The 16,809-nt window shown below is 52.9% G+C and overlaps 3 protein-coding genes across 10 annotated transcripts in view; 1 reads left to right on the top strand and 2 right to left on the bottom strand.

Annotated features, from left to right (window-relative positions):
* CNTROB (centrobin, centriole duplication and spindle assembly protein) overlaps nucleotides 1–16,809 on the top strand; it is a 39,603-nt gene that overhangs the window by 2,468 nt on the left and 20,326 nt on the right. For 3 of the 8 annotated variants that reach the window (XR_008661832.1, XM_055305004.1, XM_055305001.1), the window contains exons 1-7: nucleotides 11,632–12,799; nucleotides 13,751–13,835; nucleotides 14,064–14,145; nucleotides 14,605–14,761; nucleotides 15,866–15,982; nucleotides 16,198–16,314; nucleotides 16,641–16,739. Coding sequence is in view for 7 of the 8 variants with exons in the window: in XM_055305004.1 (XP_055160979.1) it covers nucleotides 12,518–12,799; nucleotides 13,751–13,835; nucleotides 14,064–14,145; nucleotides 14,605–14,761; nucleotides 15,866–15,982; nucleotides 16,198–16,314; nucleotides 16,641–16,739 (939 nt within the window). In the remaining variant the exon portion in view is untranslated. Of the gene's footprint in view, nucleotides 1–7,856; nucleotides 7,939–11,631; nucleotides 12,800–13,750; nucleotides 13,836–14,063; nucleotides 14,146–14,604; nucleotides 14,762–15,865; nucleotides 15,983–16,197; nucleotides 16,315–16,640; nucleotides 16,740–16,809 lie in introns of those variants that run through there. The other 5 variants (XM_055305007.1, XM_055305002.1, XM_055305003.1 and 2 more) reach the window with 5 other exon arrangements.
* KCNAB3 (potassium voltage-gated channel subfamily A regulatory beta subunit 3) lies at nucleotides 2,068–9,737 on the bottom strand. The gene is made up of 14 exons (XM_055305008.1): nucleotides 8,177–9,737; nucleotides 7,018–7,061; nucleotides 6,886–6,923; nucleotides 6,573–6,652; nucleotides 5,251–5,295; nucleotides 5,123–5,167; nucleotides 4,901–4,944; nucleotides 4,635–4,721; nucleotides 4,270–4,355; nucleotides 3,998–4,118; nucleotides 3,822–3,916; nucleotides 3,615–3,735; nucleotides 3,357–3,445; nucleotides 2,068–3,100 (listed from the first exon to the last, which is right to left on the bottom strand). The coding sequence occupies exons 1-14, from the start codon at nucleotides 8,416–8,418 to the stop codon at nucleotides 3,023–3,025; spliced, it is 1,215 nt and encodes a 404-aa protein (XP_055160983.1). The 5' UTR covers nucleotides 8,419–9,737; the 3' UTR covers nucleotides 2,068–3,022.
* On the bottom strand, nucleotides 9,841–11,537 carry TRAPPC1 (trafficking protein particle complex subunit 1). The gene is made up of 5 exons (XM_055305010.1): nucleotides 11,435–11,537; nucleotides 11,227–11,325; nucleotides 11,005–11,075; nucleotides 10,525–10,663; nucleotides 9,841–10,242 (listed from the first exon to the last, which is right to left on the bottom strand). Exons 2-5 carry the CDS (start codon nucleotides 11,323–11,325, stop codon nucleotides 10,114–10,116), a joined length of 438 nt encoding a protein of 145 aa, XP_055160985.1. The 5' UTR covers nucleotides 11,435–11,537; the 3' UTR covers nucleotides 9,841–10,113.

Here is a 16,809-nt window from a genome sequence, read left to right as displayed (position 1 = left end):
GACTTTCCCACTCAACTGACCTGCCAGCTTAGTCCAGCCACATGATTTAGCCCAGGTGAAAAGAGCAGAGGAACTGGCCAAACCACAGGACATACAGAAAAACTAGTTTTAAAAAGTTGTTTTGAGCCACTAAATTTCCAGGGTGGTTTGTAGGTATCACTGAATAACCAATATAGAAGGTTTCCTGTTGCCCTTAGGATAAAGAGAATATCCCAAACTGCCCTATAAGGTCCTGTATGTTCTGAATTACCCACATCTCCCATTCTGCTTCTATGCTCTCCTTAGACCCTCTAGCTTTGGAGACTTTTGGTGAGTGTTCCCTTCTGCCACAAAACTTCCAAGTGCACTCTTCCCCTCACTGTCTTGTTTTCACCTTATTAACACCTGCTGATCCGTCACCACAGTGTGCAGCCTGGCCATGTCAGATGCCATTGTAGACTGGTAGCAAGCAGCACATGCTTGCTTCTGGACTTTGGACAATGTAAATGTGTTTGCTCGATGTTATTTGTCTCTCCCATCTGTAAACTCCACAAAGGTTGTTCTGAGTCTGATTTTGTTCACCACTGTGTCTCTGCCATACCACAGTAGGACTCAGTAAATAAATACTTGTTAAGTTAATGAACAAGATGGGTGATAAATACGTTAAATGAGGTGTGACTATAAAGGAAGGTTCTTACCAAGGCTTTATAAACAGCCTCTGAAGGTAATTTCTTAGAGGACTTTTTTTTTAATGAGTGAGGTTGGGAGGAGAAATATCTATTAAAAGAATATTCCTCCAAGGTAACCATTTAAAGGGAATACTATTTTGAATTTATGAATTTTTGTATGCTTGTTACAGAATAACTAATCATAGTTTAGTCACACATTTACCTCGTTTCCTCCACAGTCTTCCAAAACGAGTGGGAGATGTTAGGAGTGGATGGAAGTATCATTAGTTGATCCAGTTGGTTGCCAGCCAGCAAATGTCAGACTGCTGACTTTTCTCCTTTTGGAAATTGGTTTTACGCTGCTCTCCCAGCTTCAGGATCAAGGAAGGGTAAGGACGGGTGGAAGGGAGATGGAGAGGTTGTATTTTAAGGAAGGCAGAGCGCATCCTCCCGTGTCTCGATCTTTAAAGCTTGTAACTTTCCACCCACTCTGTGTCCCAGGGAAATCAGTCCTTTAGGGAAGATTAAGGGGTGGTATCTTGACATAACCCCGCTGGAGTCTGCTTTTCTGCCACCCTCACAGCCCATCTTTCACTGGTCTCACGTTTTCTTTCCCCTCCCTCCCTCCCTCTGGATCATCTCAGCCACAGACCAGTTTTCAGCTTATGTCTCCTTCACCAAATCCCAAGGCTTCAACTTCAGAATGGCCCCTCCCACTCAGCCACACAAGACGACCATCCCAAGAGTTCCCTGGCGTCTGTGTGGGTATCTGGAAAAGGGAACTGAGAAGTATGGGCCAAGAAGTGTGACCCATATAACTTTAAACAAAACAAAGGCAGGTACCTGGGTGGCTCTGTGGTTGAGCATCTGCCTTTAGCTCAGGGGCGTGATCCCAGGGTCCTGGGATCAAGTCCTGCATCTGGCTCCTGGTAGGGAGCCTGCTTCTCCCTCTGCCTATGTCTCTGCCTCCCTCTCTGTGTCTCTTATGAGTAAGTAGATAAAATCTTAAAAAAAAAAAAAAGGCGATGGGGGGGGGGGACACCTGGGTGGCTCAGCGGTTGAGCATCTGCCTTTGGCTCAGGGCATGATCCCCGGCCCAGGATCAATTCCCACATCAGGCTCCCTGCAGGGAGCCTGCTTCTCCCTCTCTGTCTATGTCCCTGCCTCTCTCTGTGTCTCTCATGAATAAATAAATAAAATCTTAAAAAAAAAAAAAAAAAAGGCAAAGTTGTCAGAGGGAAGAGCAACCAAACAATGGAGCCAGATCTCTGGCCTCTAAAGCCTGTGGCCCTTGGGGCCTGGGTCCTCAGTGAGGGCAGTGATGGGTAACAGGGTGCCTTGGTCAGTGGAGAGAAAGCGAGTACTGGAGCTTTTCTAATGGCAGGTAGCTAGCCGAGGTCCAGCTATCCGAGACTGAGGTCCTAACCTCCCAACCCCACAATTTCAGACACGTTATTGAGGATCAAGCTGAGATTTTTATTTACAGTTCCCTGGGAAGTCTTACAGAAGAGGGGCCGGCATTATTGCTTTAAAAGATTATTGCCAGGAGGAAAACTGCAGTCTTCCACTGCTAGGTAGGAAATCCTGCTCCAGGTTGGCATTTTTATGCCAGCCCCAGGTCTCTGCCCTGCCCTTAAAGGCTGTCACCATGTCCTGCAAAGCACAGCCCAACTCTTTCCCCAAGGCCACCCCAAGAACCACTCTACCTGCCTCAGTGCTGTGTCACTGCATTTCCCCTCATGTCCCCTCTCGGCAAGAACAAAGTATTGACTGATACTAGTGCTACTTTCAAGCTCCCCTTCACCTTCTACGGGAGGCAGGGTCCCTCAAAACTGTCATTTACTTCCTGCCAGGACCAGCCTGGCTGCCTTTGTACAGAATAACACTAGTGCCCCGGCTCCTTGGTCCCAGATGACGTCGCAACTCACTTCTTATTAGATTATCACCCCTTGATGACATCTCTAGGGCCACTTTTGAGGTAATGTGCATGTTGCCTGTATCTGCCCTGTTTTTTGTGGTTTGTTTTCTTTTTTTACCCCCCGGGCCTCAGCGATTAGGGGAAGGGAGAAGGAAGCCGAGACCAAAGGGCAGAGAAGGGACAGCCCGGAAGCTCATGCCTGGGATTAGCAGGAAGGCCTGGAGGAACGCAGCGGAGGAGGGGGTTGGGGGGCGGCGCACTACTTTTCATCTCGAGCCCCACTGCGGGAGGATATGGCTTTGTTCATGCGCATCGCTACTGAAAGCCGGGACTCGTTAGGGGTGGAGCCTCCCTGGCCGCGGGCCGTGGGGGACGCGGCGGGAGGCGGGGTGGCCGCGGGGAAGCGCTCTGGGCGAGTGAGGCGGCCCCGCTGCGGGTGCCTGCGCCCCCCGACGGACTATTTCTTGGTATGCGGTTTGTTCCCCAAGAGCCCATCTATCTCCATCACCGTCTGCGGCGTCAGCTGGCTCAGCACCTGAAGGAGAGAGCGGCACAGGCTGGCTCTCTCCTAAACAGGACGTGGGGTTCCAGGGCCCCGGAGCAGCGCAGCGGGGTCGGAGGTGGGGGTGGGGGAGTGGGGGACTGGAACAGAGTCTTGCCTTGTCGCCCCCGGGACCTCTCCTCCTTGGGACGTAGTGGTTGAAGGTCCCAAGGCCATGCCGGTTGGACAGCGAGGCCCTGACGTGGGGAAGGGGACCGGGATGGGCTCTGCCTCTGAGTCCTTAGCTCACCTGCAGGGCCCCCAGGTGTTCTAGCAGCTGCTCTGCACTTGACACCCCCAGCAAAACGGAGCTGACACCCTCGCTGCGGAGACACCATGCTGCGGGCCAGAGGAGAGAAGAAAGGGAATTGATGGGAACACCAAGCACCCACACTTTCAGAAGTGCCACTGAGGAAGTCCTCCCTAGGGACAAATCCGTCTTGGGTTTGGGGGTGTCCCTGCAGGAGATGAGGACCCCCGCAGGGTCCAGGGGCTGGCAGTGTCTCACCAATAGCAAGCTGTGCCACAGTGCAGCCCAGCTGGTGCGCAATGGGAAGAAGGTCTAGGACTTTGGCTTGTTGCTTCTTGCCGCCCTCACTCTGTACTTTGTCCTTGAGCCACTGGTAGCCCTGCAGGCCAAGGAGAATCAGCACTCCCCCCTGAGAGAGAGCTGCCCAGATAGCCCCTCCTGCCATCCTGAGCCCCCAAATCTCACCTTGATGGTGGCCCTGCAGGTATCTGGGACCCGCCCATCATACTTGCTAGTGATGAGGCCACAGGACAGAGGGGACCAGGTCACTGAGCCAACACCTAAGATGAATTGGATTGTGGAGATTGGGATCCAGGTGACCAATAAGCCAAAGGAAAGGTAGGGTATAGGGGGCTACGAACCGATCTTGTGGTAGAGCTCTGGCAGCTGCATCTCCACCTTCTCTCTCTGAAACAGATGGTGCTCAGCTTGCTCACACACAGGAGGAATCAGATTGAACTGTCTGGCCATGGAGTAGGCCTCCTAGTTTGGGGGCGGGGAAGAGATGGGGGGGGGGTCAGAGCACTTTTCCCACTTTATTCCACACCCTTCCCTACCCCCGCAGTAGAGTGGGTTTTGGAGTGAAAAGCAGGAACCGGTTGTGGGGCAGGGGGATGTGGGGCAGCACACTCACCATGATTTCCGCAGCTCCCCATCGGGATGTCCCCCAGTAGAGGGCCAGGCCCTGGTTAATGACATAGGTCATAGCTCGGACAATCTCTAGGCACATGGGAGAGAGAGAGCAAACCTGTCAGACCCCCCCCTGGCATCCAGGGCACCAGGTCGGTAGACCACTGCAGGCCATGCCAAGACCCCAGGCATCTTTGTGTAACCGGAGAGATGGGCATCTGCTCTTCACCTCCCTCCCTGTCCAAGACCTGGGGTCTTGAGCCTCCACCGTGGAGGCTGGGAGGCCTCCTGAGCAGGAGCTGGCTTCCTGCTGAATGTTTGAGGAACTGCCGTTTTGAAGGACAGTCAGGGTTGAGGTGCTGCTTTTACCCTCCATTGGACTACTGGGGTCTGAACGGTTGGTGAAGACTATATCCACGTATCCCAGCTGGAGGCGGTCCAGGGATCCTTGCAAGCCTGGGGCAGGGGTGGGGGAGAAAGGTCAATACTTCAGATTCACTTTGCTGAGAATTCAGACATTGCCCCCTTGCCACAGCCACATAACTCCCAGACTCCCTCTTCAAAGCCTCCAAATGCAAAGGTTCAGAGGGTGTTCCCAACTCTTCTGGCTTCTGTACCTAGCCCCTAACTCTCACCCTCAATGATGTGCTTGCGGCTCAGGCCTCGCTCCGTTTCTGCCCTGCAGAAAAATGAAAAGATAGGGGACCAGGGCTGGCCTGGTGCTACGAGAAGCTGGGATTGCATGGGTCCTCACGGGCAGGACACACGCCTGGGGTGGCAGCTGTCCCCACACCTTTCCCATGTGCTTTCACACATTTTCTGTAGCTCTCCCCAAATAGAGTGTGGCAGCCACTTACTGTCCTCCCCAAAAAATCTTGGTGGTGATGACATAGCTTGACCTCCTGGAAAAAGAGACAAAAGGAAAAGCAAGAAAAGGAATTCGGGATGACTATTTCCCCAGCGACCCCTCCAACCACAGTCTCACCTCCATCCTTTGCTCTTGAGGATGTTGCCTAGCGTTCTTTCAGCCCTGGGAATAAGACAAGGAAGCACTGACCCTCCAAGGTGGATCAGTTACTTCCCCTCCTCCCCACCTCTTCAACCCATTTCCTCTCTCGTAAAGCAGACCATCCACCAGGAACCCATTGGGCTGTCAGACCCATCCTGGACAAAATAAGGGGTTCCCAGAACTCGGGTGAAGTCCTATAAACTTTTCATTCATTCGGTAAATGGTACCTCAACTACACACCAAGCTCTCTTCCGGGGGGGCCAAAGGGTTAGAATATGAGGACATAGGGACAGATGAATGTAGGGGGGAGGACACTGCATTGTCTAGTCTGGTTCCAACCATCCACCTTGCCCTTCCCCTTCTCTTGAGTCTCTGCAAAATCCCACACATCCTCTAAAGCTTAGCTTGGATTCTGCCCCTTTTTATTGAAAATGTTCTCTGATTGTCACAGTCTGTGCTCAGCCCTTCTCATCACCTTGCATAGCTGCTATGGGCTCAATTTTTTTGGCACTTAGGAGCTAACATGTGACAGGTCTCAGGTTGTTATGGTGGATAGTCACTGAAGGTTTCCTATTACTTAACCTATCTCCCTGTGTTTTCAGTTTGTTTAACCACTTCAACTATGAGCTTGGGGTGTGTGTGTGTGGGGGGCGTGTTGTCATTCCACAAGCAGTGCTTGTTCTGTGCTCTGCTCTGTGTAGGTACTTAGGTGACATGGGGAAGAGCAAGACAAGTTCTGTGGAAGGAGGACCCTCCCAGTTGAGCAGCAAACATGGCTACATTAGCCAATCAACATTAGCCATCATTGGCAGATGGTGTGTCAGAGGGCAAAAATGGTTTAGGAGCTGAGGTGGGTGATGACCAATTTGGGGAGGCTTCTTGGCAAAGGCTTCTTGGAGGAGCTGACATTGGGCCAAGTGTTGAAGATGAGCAGAAGAGTTTGCCAGATAGAGAAGCAGCAGGGAAAGGTCATCCTAGGTTTTGGCTGGGTTTGGGAGGACCCAGCGTGAAGCCGTAGGTATGCAAAGTTTGAAAATTCAGCTTTGGAATCTTTACATTGTGGCACATCACTGATGCCCAGGATATATTTGTTGGCTTTATTTTATTTTGACTGCACAGAATGCTCTTTGTCCTCTAAACTGAAGATGGACCAATGTTGGGTTTACAATTCCTAGAGTGCCTTGGGGGCCTATCAGCTGAGGGGTCAGAACTTGGTGTTCCCAGAGTTCCCAGGGTTCTCTAGAGGGAAAATAAGAAGCTTTCCAAATATGACTTGGCTCTTTCACCCTGGTCCTTACTTCCCCGCTGCATACACTTCAGCCGTGTCAAACAGGTTTACACCATGCTCATAGGCCACCGTCAGCACGTCCTCTGCTGTCTAGGGAGGTGACAGAAATAGATGAAGATCAGCCACTGACCCTCAGGGATCTCCCTCTGCACTCCAGCCCCACTGCACTTTGGCCTTGACCTCTACATTATCCCTTTCCCCCACGCACCAGCCTCAGGCCCCCCATTCTCTGTGCCTTGTCCAAACGTGTCTCCAAATCCACTTCCCTCTTCTCTGGTTCCCTCACACCCCCTCACCCTGCTTCTAGATCCCATCACTTATACCTCATCTGAGATTTGAGAACCAAATGTGACCCAGGTGCCTGCAAGGGAGAAAGAAACCAGGCATGTGACCATGGGGGGGGGGGGGACAACCACGAATGCCCCCCCCCCCAATTCCTCTGCTTTCTAACTTACCTAGGCCAAGACAGGATACTCGAAGACCAGACTTTCCTAGGTTCCTGCAGGATACAGAAGCAGCAGGAAAGGGTGGAGCCTCCACTAAGGACAGAGATTATCAGCCCCCAGCTCCTCTCCTTCCAGAATCAGAAGCCCTCTGGTATCTCAGTCCAAAGGAACTAGACCCCGTGGGCCTCCCAAGTTGGTCATTGCTATGCCCATAGTGCAAATGAATGAGTAAATGACTCTGGAGCTCATGTCCAGCGCCTCTGTTCCCTCCTATTACATTGATGGTGTGCTACCTGGCTCAGGTTTCTTTTGGTGGGGTCTCATCTGTGTTTGAGTCACCTCTGGGGTGTGTGGAGTTTGGGGTTGGGAAAGGCCAGTTCTCCCTCTTCCTCTGTCCACTCCCTCCACTCCTGCGGGCTTGTGGAGTCTGTCTCTGACCCAGAGAGCCTCCTCCCTCTTCCCCAGGCTTCCTCACCCAGGGAGTTGGCTCAGTTTCTCAATCAGAGCCAACACATGAAGGAGATCTAATTTCTCAAGGGGCAGAGTCAGGTCAGATCAGTGACCTCTGCTCACTCCCAAGCAGGAGCCCCTCCCTCCCTCCCTTATGCAAGTCCGAGAGCCCAGTGGTTCTAAGAAAGTCGGTTACAGTTCAGTCTACCTTCTCCGCCAGGCCTCTGTCCCTCAGCATGGGGTTGAGAGATGGAGTCTAATGTTCCAGAGCCCCCTTCCCCTCCCTACCAAGAAAGGTCCCAGGAGACCTGGCCCTTGGGGCAGGTGAGGGCAGTATCTGGGTCAGGTATCCCAAGCAGGCCAGAGTGAGAAGCTGTTTCCTCCCTGCCTCTTCCCAGGACACGGACCCAAGGACACTCCATCCCAGAAGGGGCCCAGCCTGGAGATCTGTGCATCCCTGGCCCTCCTGGGGATAAGGAGGTAAGCTCAGGAGCATCCCCCAGCTCTCTGACAGAACCAGTCAACCTTGGTAAAGTTGATTTTCTAGTCAGGGGTATCCACGGAGACAGAGGGAGTAAGTAAGGGAGTCCCCCGGTGATGGGAAGAAGAGATAGAATGAGCTGGGACGCAGATGGAGGGGGTCCTGGCGGCATCCCAGGAAACCTCAGGGGTCAGGAAAGGGGAGCAGCTAGGGTGGGTTGCTTGGCCACCCCCATACCTGTATTTCATGCCAGTGCCTCGGCCGGTGCTCTCTCGGAGGGCCCCAGGGGGCGCTGGGGGTCGGGGGACCAGTGCGGCCCGGGCCTTGGGGCCCAACCCTCCTCCCCCCGGAGGATTGCCATGCCCCCCGCCGACCGGCCCGCCATTACCGCCCCCGGGGCCCGGCCGGGGTCCACACAGACGGTCCTCACTGCTCCGGCTGCGAAGGTTCTGCTCGGTACACGCGATAGACACCTGCATGTCAGCTGGCCAGGGCGGGGGAGGGGGCTCTAAGGGGGCGGGAGGAGCTGGGAACCGGGAAGCCCCGGTGCGGACGGCGGGGGGTGTAGTGGCGCAAGCCCCGGGAGAGCGGGAGGGCTGAGCGGGATGCGGCGGGAGCCGCGGGGCAGGATCGGGCCCGCGGGGGCGGGCTGCTGGAGGTCGCGGGGTTTGCGGCGGGAGGGGAGGAACGCGGGGGGCGGCACGAGTGCAGATATTCGGATACGGGGTCCCTGGCGCGGGGGGAGAGGACGGGAAAATAAGTGAAGGTGAAGGTCGAGGGCGGTCCTCGGAGGATAGGGACCCGGGGACGAGGGGCGGTGGTGGAAGAGAGATGCCACCTCTGTCCAGACCGCAGCGGGACCGCTAGGCTCCCAGCACGGCGGCAGCCGGCCCAGATTATCAACATGTAGGCACCGCCCCCTCATCTGCATAAACCCACCTCTCAGCCAAGCCTGCCGCTCATCTGCATAAACCCCGCCTTCGAAGGCTCTGCAGCTTGAATATTCCGTGCGCTAGGAGAAGCCTAGAGGGCAGAACCTGGGAGGGTGGTTATCCCACCCCCCTGGGACCCGCGGCAGGTCGGCCTTCCTCCAGCGACCTTCCTCCAGCACGGTGGTTTTCAGTCCCGGGCGATTTTGTCCCCTAGGGGTCATGTGGCAGGGTCTGGCGACATTTTTGATTATCAGGACTGGGACTGGGGGGCGAGGATGTGCTATCAGCAGCCAGGACAAAACGCAGGACAGCCCCTCTCCCCCAAAATGTCAATGCAGAGGGTCCCTACTTACTGTTTGACTTACAATTTTTTCGTTTTTTTTGGATGGTGCAAAAGCAATAGGCATTCAGTAGAAACCTTTGCATTTTGATCTTTTTCTGGCCTAGCAATATACTGTATACCTCCTGACGCTGGGCAGTGGCAGGGAGTCTCAGCCCCCAGTCAGCCACGGGATGTTGAGTGTAAAACACTGATACAGTTACAGCCATACTGTGTGTGGTTTTTTGTTTTTTACTTTCAGTACAGTATTCAGTAAGTCACATGATCTATTTAACACTTTATTATAAAAATAGGCTTTGTGTTAGATGATTCTGGCCAATTGTAGATTAATATAAGTATTCTGAGCACATTTAAGGCTAAGCTATGGTGCTCATATACTAGCACATATACTAAAATGCTAAGCTATGATGTTTGGTAGGGTAGGTGCATTAAATGCATTTTTGACTTATATTTTCAATTAATGATGGGTTTATCTGGACGTACCCCACTGTGAGTTGAGTAATATCTGTCACTTTGAGAAACCCATGGACAAAGCCTCTTTACAGGCTCAGGGGATGTGGCCACCCTTGTTCATGCCTTCGTGAGTGGGACAGGACCCCGACCGACCACTCAAAGTGACACACTTAGGCTGCAGAGGGTGACAAAGTTTATTCTGTACTTTTGCAGCACCAGGTAGGGGATAAAACTGGAGAGGGCCTGGTGTGGAGGTGTAGGGACTCCTGTACACTTCCTTCCTCTGACGGGGAGGGCACCTGAGTGGGCTGTAGGCCATTGCCCCAGGAGGGCTGCTGGGGAGCTGGAGGGGGTGGAGGGGCATGCAGTGGGGGCCCTCACATGAAACAGGTTAGGAATGGCCCCAGGTAGACAGGGATTCTCCTGAGGGGTGAGGTAGGATGCTTCCTTCAGCCAGCCCGGGCAGAGAAGAAAGGCAGAGAGCGGACATAGGAGTCCAGCCGGGAGCGGAAGAGCTCACTTTGCACAGTTTGGCCCAGCGGGCACAGGGGATTCTTCACCACCAGCTCCACATACAGCTACGGAGAAGAAGGGTGTTAGAACCAGGCTTTGGACACTTGTTTTCAACCCCAAACCTAGTGTAACCTCAGGGGTGTGCAAATACACAAGGATCACGGGCTGGGAGGCAAGCTCTCCCTAAGGAGAAAGTGGTGGTGTTTCAGGACCTCAAGAGTCCCGAGGAGAACTCTTGGCTTCAACAGAGCTACGATAAGATTAAGGCAGGGAAGCTCAAGGAGTCTTGAGGCTCTAAGTGACCACAGCTGTTAGGGGAAGGAAGGGTCCCAGGGGCTGGCACTGACCGCGCTGTAGATATGATGCAGCACATCTCGGATGGGTCCGACACCCAAGTCAGTATTCATGACCACCTTGATCCCAGTGGGCGTCTCGTAGTAATGGAGTTTGTAACGGCTAGTTTGGAAGGCCAGGAAGCCGTCCTTCCTGCAGAGATGAGGACATTAAGGAACAGGAGCATAATCTCTTCCAAAGAGATACTTTTGATCCTGTCTAGGACGACTCCCTAAACATATCATTCCTAGGAGCTTGATTTAGTAAAGACACCTCCCATCTTCACCCCTCAATTTGGCCACTGCACCCAACCTCTCTATTGTCAGATCTTCCCCATCACAGCTCCAGGGCTCTCGCTCCAGACTCAGCCTCTCTTTTCTCTGTCTCCTTTCCCTCTCTTGGGTGCCAATGTCTCTTCCACTCCAGTCTCCCCCAACCCCCAAATTCCCAAGGCTAGCCCTCCTTCCCTCAACATCCCCTCTGACTCCGCGTACATGTCTAGCGGGGACATCTTGCTGACAAAGGAGCGGATAGAGAAGAGCATCCCGTACATCAGCTTGTACTCCTAGAGGGAAAGGGGCAGAGTTAGCTCGGGTTGTCGAAGGGGACGGGATGGAGCTGGGAACCAGACGGGGTTTGGAGAGGAAGGGCTGGGCTGGGGCTATATGCATTTGGAGATGCGAGGTCACCCGGATTGCGCGGGGCCCTCTCGTCACCTCCTCTTTGGGGATCCCCGCTTGCTTCTTGCGGTGCCACTCGCTGTAATGAAGACACACTCCATTCCGGTCAAACAGGTACAGGTTGTGAACGGTCATCTGCAGGGCAGAGGGTGTAAGCCTCGATGCGAGACCCCCACACTCCGGGGGCTCCAGAGCCGGATCCCTGACTCCCCCAAGCAGGCGGGAACCCCTTCCCCGGACTCACCGGAACTGCTCGTGAGGCCCGTCACCAGATACTTCCGGTTTCCGCAGAGCCCCGCCGCGTCGGCTCCTCAAACTGCCGCGGTGGGGCAATAGTTCCGCCCGTGCCTCCCTCAGCCAATCCGTGGCGCCGCGCATGCGCGTCTAGGGCTCCCGGGCTGCAGAAGCTGTCTGGGCGCCGACCAGGGAGAGCGCTGGGCTGGTGACGTCATCGAGGCAGGCGAGGCGGGGCTGCGGACGGTGGGCGGGAGGCTGCCAACGGTTTTGAGTGTAGGGAAGGCGGTGAGGGTGGGTGTGGAGGGGTCCTTGGTCCGGGCTCAGGGGAGGCGGAAGATCCCTGGTCCACACCTTGGCAGACTGGGGGGCGCTGAGGTCCGGCGGTGTGGCGTGGAGTGGCCGGGCGTAGTCGGGGTAGAGGATCTCAGCCTGGGCTAGGGGGCGGCGGACTTTTTCAGGGAGGTCTGAGGAGGCGACCGGGTGTTCACAGAGTTTCTCTTGGGATAGCACGGAGGGAGGGGTTCTGGGGAGCCCCCAATGGCTTTCTTGCCAGGAGCGGTCAGAGGGGACATACAGGGGGGTTGACCGTGGCTGGAACAGGTGCATGGCGAGGCGAGGGGCATGAGGAGGTGGGGAGCGTGAGGGTCCTGCCTCTCCGAGACCGGGACCAGGTGAGGGCCCAGTAAGACGACTGGAGGGCAATCAGGCCCCTGTTGGATTTGGGTCCGTTTCACTTTGCACGTTCTGGGTGTGAGAATTTAAGAACCTGCAGTGCTCCAAGGAACTGCAGTAGTGCTGTCGCCCCCTCGGTCTTCTGTCCCCAAGCCCCTCCTTGCTTCACCCTCCTTTTCCACCGGTCCCAGGCCCTGTGGAACGAAATGCTTTTGCCCTCTCCCATGGCCTCTGGAACTGCTGGAAACCTTTCCTCTAACCAGAAAGCTTCCCTACCGTTACTCACCAAGGATTCTTGGCTTGGAGCCTTTCTCCTTTCTCCCAAATCTTTCTCCGTGAACTTCCCCGCCTGGGGTCTCCTGAAGCAGGACCAGGTGTTCCTAGCTCTGCTGTCTGCAGTTGTCTCCTGCTTGTACTCATGGCAACGTCAGCTACCAGACCCGGTTCACCTCTCCGGGCTGAGGATCTTCTGAGTGATCCATCCGAAGCCCCTGGGCTGAACCAAGTATCCTCTGAGGTGACCTCCCAGCTCTATGCCTCCTTGCACCTCAGTCGTCAGGCGGAGGCAACAGCCCGAGCCCAGCTGTATCTCCCCACCGCTTCTCCACCTCCTCATGAAATGTTAGATGGCTTGGCCCAAGAGCTGAGTCACAGCTTGTCGGTTGGATTGGAGAACAATTTGAAGAAAAAGGTGAGAGAGGTGTGTCTTGGGGACTTCTAGGATCTTGGAATTGGAGGTGATAAAAAATTTTCTGAGATTTGAACTCCTATTGTTGGATTTCAATTCCTTTTAACTATGGAGTGTTCTTTGTGCTTGTTCCTGGAAACAAAATGTTTATGAGGGAGGAAGTGTCCTGGGATGCCATAATCTGGAAAATGGTGAAACTTCTAGGGTTTTTTGGTCAGAGACACCTGCACCATGGGACAGATTGCTATGCTTTGATTGGGACTTGGGCACCAAGTGAGGATAAGGTTTCTTCAGCTCAAGGGGGGGAACTAGGTCCTTAGGGGTAGCAAAATATGCTAAAATCCTTCCAGCTCAAAGCTAGTTTGATTATATGATTTCAGTTTGGTATTGTCAGTCATTAAAATACGGTCTAATCGATGTCACATGTTAGAGATTGGTTATTACCGTTGGGTAGAAAAAGTGTCGTAAACAATTTGAAGACTGCATAGGTCTTCCAGAGTTTGAAAAACCGATAGCCATGGACTGTACAGTCTTCAGACAAGATACTTACTCTCTGGTTGGCGAGGATCTTCATCAGGCTTGTCTTATTGTACCCCGTTAATTTACTTACACTATTTGTGTGGCTTTTTTTTTAAGATTTTATTTATTTATTCATGAGAGACACACACACACACAGAGGCAGAGGCAGAGGGAGAAGCAGGCTCCCTGCAGGAAGCCCAATGCAGGACTCGATCCCAGGTCTCCAGGATCACGCCCTGGGCTGAAGGCTCAACCATTGAGCCACCCAGGCATCCCTTGTCTGGCTTCTGTAGACGTTTGAGTTTCAACCCTTGCTGAGCCAGTTCTGGCTTTCTGGAGTAAAAACTCTTGAATTTTAGAGGGTACCAGATGTCATGTACCCTGGCAGTCGGTAGAACATAGATCATTCAGGTTGCATCCGATTTTCATGTTGCTTTTTCCTAGGATGGTTCCAGGCATATCTTTGAGATGGAAAGTGTTCGAGGTCAACTCCAGAGCATGCTCCAAACCTCACGTGTTACGGCCTATCGTGAGTTAATGCATTCTCTGTAAAGAAGAACCCAGATTTAAGGGGTGGGAGAAGGTGGAGAAAGAAAGACATTGGAGACAAGAGAGTTTAGGAGGAAAGGCTCCAAGAAGAGGGACTGGAGGAGCGGGTGAAGGAGAAAGGAAGGCCCTCTCCTCCCTTCACCTTTAAGTGGTCCCTCTTCTTATCCTTACCTGACCCTGGCTGTGGGGTCCCTGTGGCTGCATGCAGGGGATCCCATCACTCCAGGTCCTGGCTCAGAAAGGCGAGAAGAAGACTCCTTTGACAGTGACAGCACAGCCACCTTACTTAAGTGAGTTCCCTTTAGGGTTCTGCTAACTTGCTTGCTTGCTTTCTTGGAAAGCCAATTGTTCTCTTCCTTAGTTCTCTCTTTACTGCTCTTCTACCTCTTAGGGACCTAAGGTGCTTGTGCTTTAGTTTTCATTTTCATCCTTTCTTTCCCATCTTCTGCCTCCTTTACTCCTTCAGGAACATGGGCATCTGATGCCTACTGCCTGGCTTCCTCCCAACCTCTAGTCCATCTTTCCCCAGAAGAGTTGGCTTGTTCCTACTAAGACTTTCACTGCGGAGATTGTGGTATACAGGAAGGAGCACTCTAGAGTGAATCACAAAACCTGAGTGCTGTCTAGCTCTAAGACTGGGCAAGTCTCTTGCTCTGAGTTTCCATTTCCTCATTGGTAAAATGTCACAGTTGGACTAGGGTCTCTCGAAAGCTTTCCCCACCCTGATATTCTCTGCCTGATTTGCTCAGCACTCGGCTTCTGCAAGACTTATCTCCATCTAGCTCAGCTCAAGCCCTGGAGGAGTTGTTTCCCCGCTACACCAGTCTTCGGCCAGGGCCCCCAATCAATCCTCCGGATCTCCAGGGCCTGAGAGATGCACTGGATTCCGAGCATACCCGTCGCAAGGTGAGTTACCAAAGCTTCCTTTTGAAAGCAGCAAAGATTAGAAATAGACTGGGTGCTGGGAAGGGCTGAGGGTTGAGGGCCTGCAAGCTGAGACTTTGCTCAGATGGCTCTTCAGGGTGGTCGACTTTGAAATCCCATCGAAGAGGCACACCTCTCCTCCAGGTGTTCATTCTGGGCACTCTGGTGTTTCCTTCATATAGGTAATCACCGTCTGGTATATCTTGTCTGCTTCTCTAAAATCTAAGCTCCATGAGGGTCAGACGTTATCTTGTTCAGCACTGTCTTCCTAAGGTCTAGAATGCGCCTAACACAAAGAAACGTTCCAGAAGCATGTGTTGTGTCTTGAATGAACAACAAGCTGTGCTGGCTTGTGTGAAGGCTTTATAGATACTGGTGACATTATCTCTGCAAACCTCAGCTTATCTGAAGGGGGCAGAGAGGCAGACTGGGCAGGGGAAAGATTACAATCATTGGCTGTGTTGTCACTTTGGGAACCATCTCTTTATCTATTTTAAACTGCTTGGACCTAAATGAAAGGCTTTCTCCGTTCTCCTTGCCGTGTTTCACTATGTGAGCTTCTTAGGCATGAGTCACTTCCCATTCTTTGCAGTGTGGGCTGTTGAGCTCCTGCCAAAAGGTTCGTGGACGGACACCTGGGTGGCTCAGTGTTTGAGCATCTGCCTTTGGCTCAGGTCGTGATCCTGGGGTCCTGGGATCAAATCTCGTATCTGGCTCCTCACAGGGAGCCTGCCTTTCCCTCTGCCTATGTCTCTGCTTCTCTCTCTGTCTCTCTCATGAATAAATAAATAAAATCTTTTAAAAAAAGAAGAAAAAGGTTCATGGAAATTTTTCTCAGGATATCCAGAGGAGGAAAGAGCCTGAAAGCCAAGCCCCCTGTCTCCTGAGCTGTAGAGGAACGTGTCAGAGGTCTCAGGCCTCTAATTTCCCGCTCCAAAATTCTTGATTATTCTTCTCCAAACCTGTTCTGTTCTCGGGACCTAGGCTTCCTGTCTCCAGCCCATATTCGCCTAAAGGAGCTGGAAGGTTTGATGCCTTGGTCAGATTAGGGATGGTAACACCCAGAATTCCCATCCTTCTTCCCAGCATTGTGAGCACCATATTCAGAGCCTACAGACCCGAGTGCTAGAGCTTCAACAACAGTTAGCTGTGGCTGTGACTGCTGACCGCAAGAAAGATATCATGATTGAACAATTGGACAAGGTGCCAGGGTAGCAGAATGTGGGTGGGTCTCTCCTTGGGGTGGGGCGCCAAAGAATAGTAAATAGGGGGTGGCCAACCAGCATTTCTTTGTTCACGATAGGAGCTAGGGTGGGTTTATTGACTACTGGGAGAAAGTGGCTGTTGACCCCGCCCCTAGGGGCAGAAAGAGGGCAAAACAATTATTTTGAAATTCCCTATGACTTTCTTCTCCTGAGACCCTGGCCCGTGTCGTGGAAGGCTGGAACCGTCACGAAGCTGAGCGGGCAGAGGTGCTTCGGGGGCTCCAGGAGGAACGCCAGGCAGCTGAAATCACCAGAAGCAAGCAGCAGGAGGTGGGCAACCTGGATCAGATGGCATAGAACCTAGTCACAGATCGGTAGAGGGAAGGGAGCCCAAATAGCTCTGAAATAGATTGAGCTCAGCCTTGCAGTTGCTGGCCTGGTCATTCTCCCGTTTTCCCCTCACTGTTTTTGCTGCCAGACTTGCATCATTGATGTCTTTCCAGATTTCCCCACACCACTTAGTCTTCTCTTTGGCCCTTAAGTCATTGAGTTAGGTCTCACTTTTAAAATACATATATATCGCTAATGCTTATTGAAGTATAACCTGCAGGGATTTTCCTCTCTTCCTGTGTCCTGTGCCCCCCTGTCTCTGAAAGACAGTAACCCACCTTGAGCAAAGCCTTTCCGAGGCCATGGAGGCCCTGAATCGTGAGCAGGAAAGTGCCAGACTGCAACAGCGGGAAAAAGAGACGCTGGTGAGGATGCCAGGCTGGGTTCATTCCAGTAGAGGCCACTAACTAATTCTACAGGACTGTGGCCCATTGG

This window comes from Nyctereutes procyonoides, unplaced genomic scaffold (genome assembly GCF_905146905.1).
Source record: "Nyctereutes procyonoides isolate TBG_1078 unplaced genomic scaffold, NYPRO_anot_genome, whole genome shotgun sequence".
NCBI classification, from domain to species: domain Eukaryota; kingdom Metazoa; phylum Chordata; class Mammalia; order Carnivora; family Canidae; genus Nyctereutes; species Nyctereutes procyonoides.
This window is presented reverse-complemented; position numbering and strand designations above follow the sequence as displayed.

Bases quoted from the DNA above. Each gene is read 5' to 3' on its own strand.
- TRAPPC1 (XM_055305010.1), bottom strand. From the start codon at position 11,325: ATGACCGTTCACAACCTGTACCTGTTTGACCGGAATGGAGTGTGTCTT. The intron at 10,664-11,004 runs GTACGCGGAGTC...TCATCTCTGCAG, and splicing joins AAGATGTCCCCGCTAGACAT to GAAGGACGGCTTCCTGGCCT. The intron at 10,243-10,524 runs GTCAGTGCCAGC...TCTTCTCCGTAG, and splicing joins TGCATCATATCTACAGCGCG to CTGTATGTGGAGCTGGTGGT.
- KCNAB3 (XM_055305008.1), bottom strand. From the start codon at position 8,418: ATGCAGGTGTCTATCGCGTGTACCGAGCAGAACCTTCGCAGCCGGAGC. The intron at 4,945-5,122 runs GTAAGTGGCTGC...ATTTTTCTGCAG, and splicing joins AAGATTTTTTGGGGAGGACA to GGCAGAAACGGAGCGAGGCC. The intron at 4,356-4,634 runs GTAAAAGCAGCA...CCATGTGCCTAG, and splicing joins CCCCAGTAGTCCAATGGAGG to AGATTGTCCGAGCTATGACC.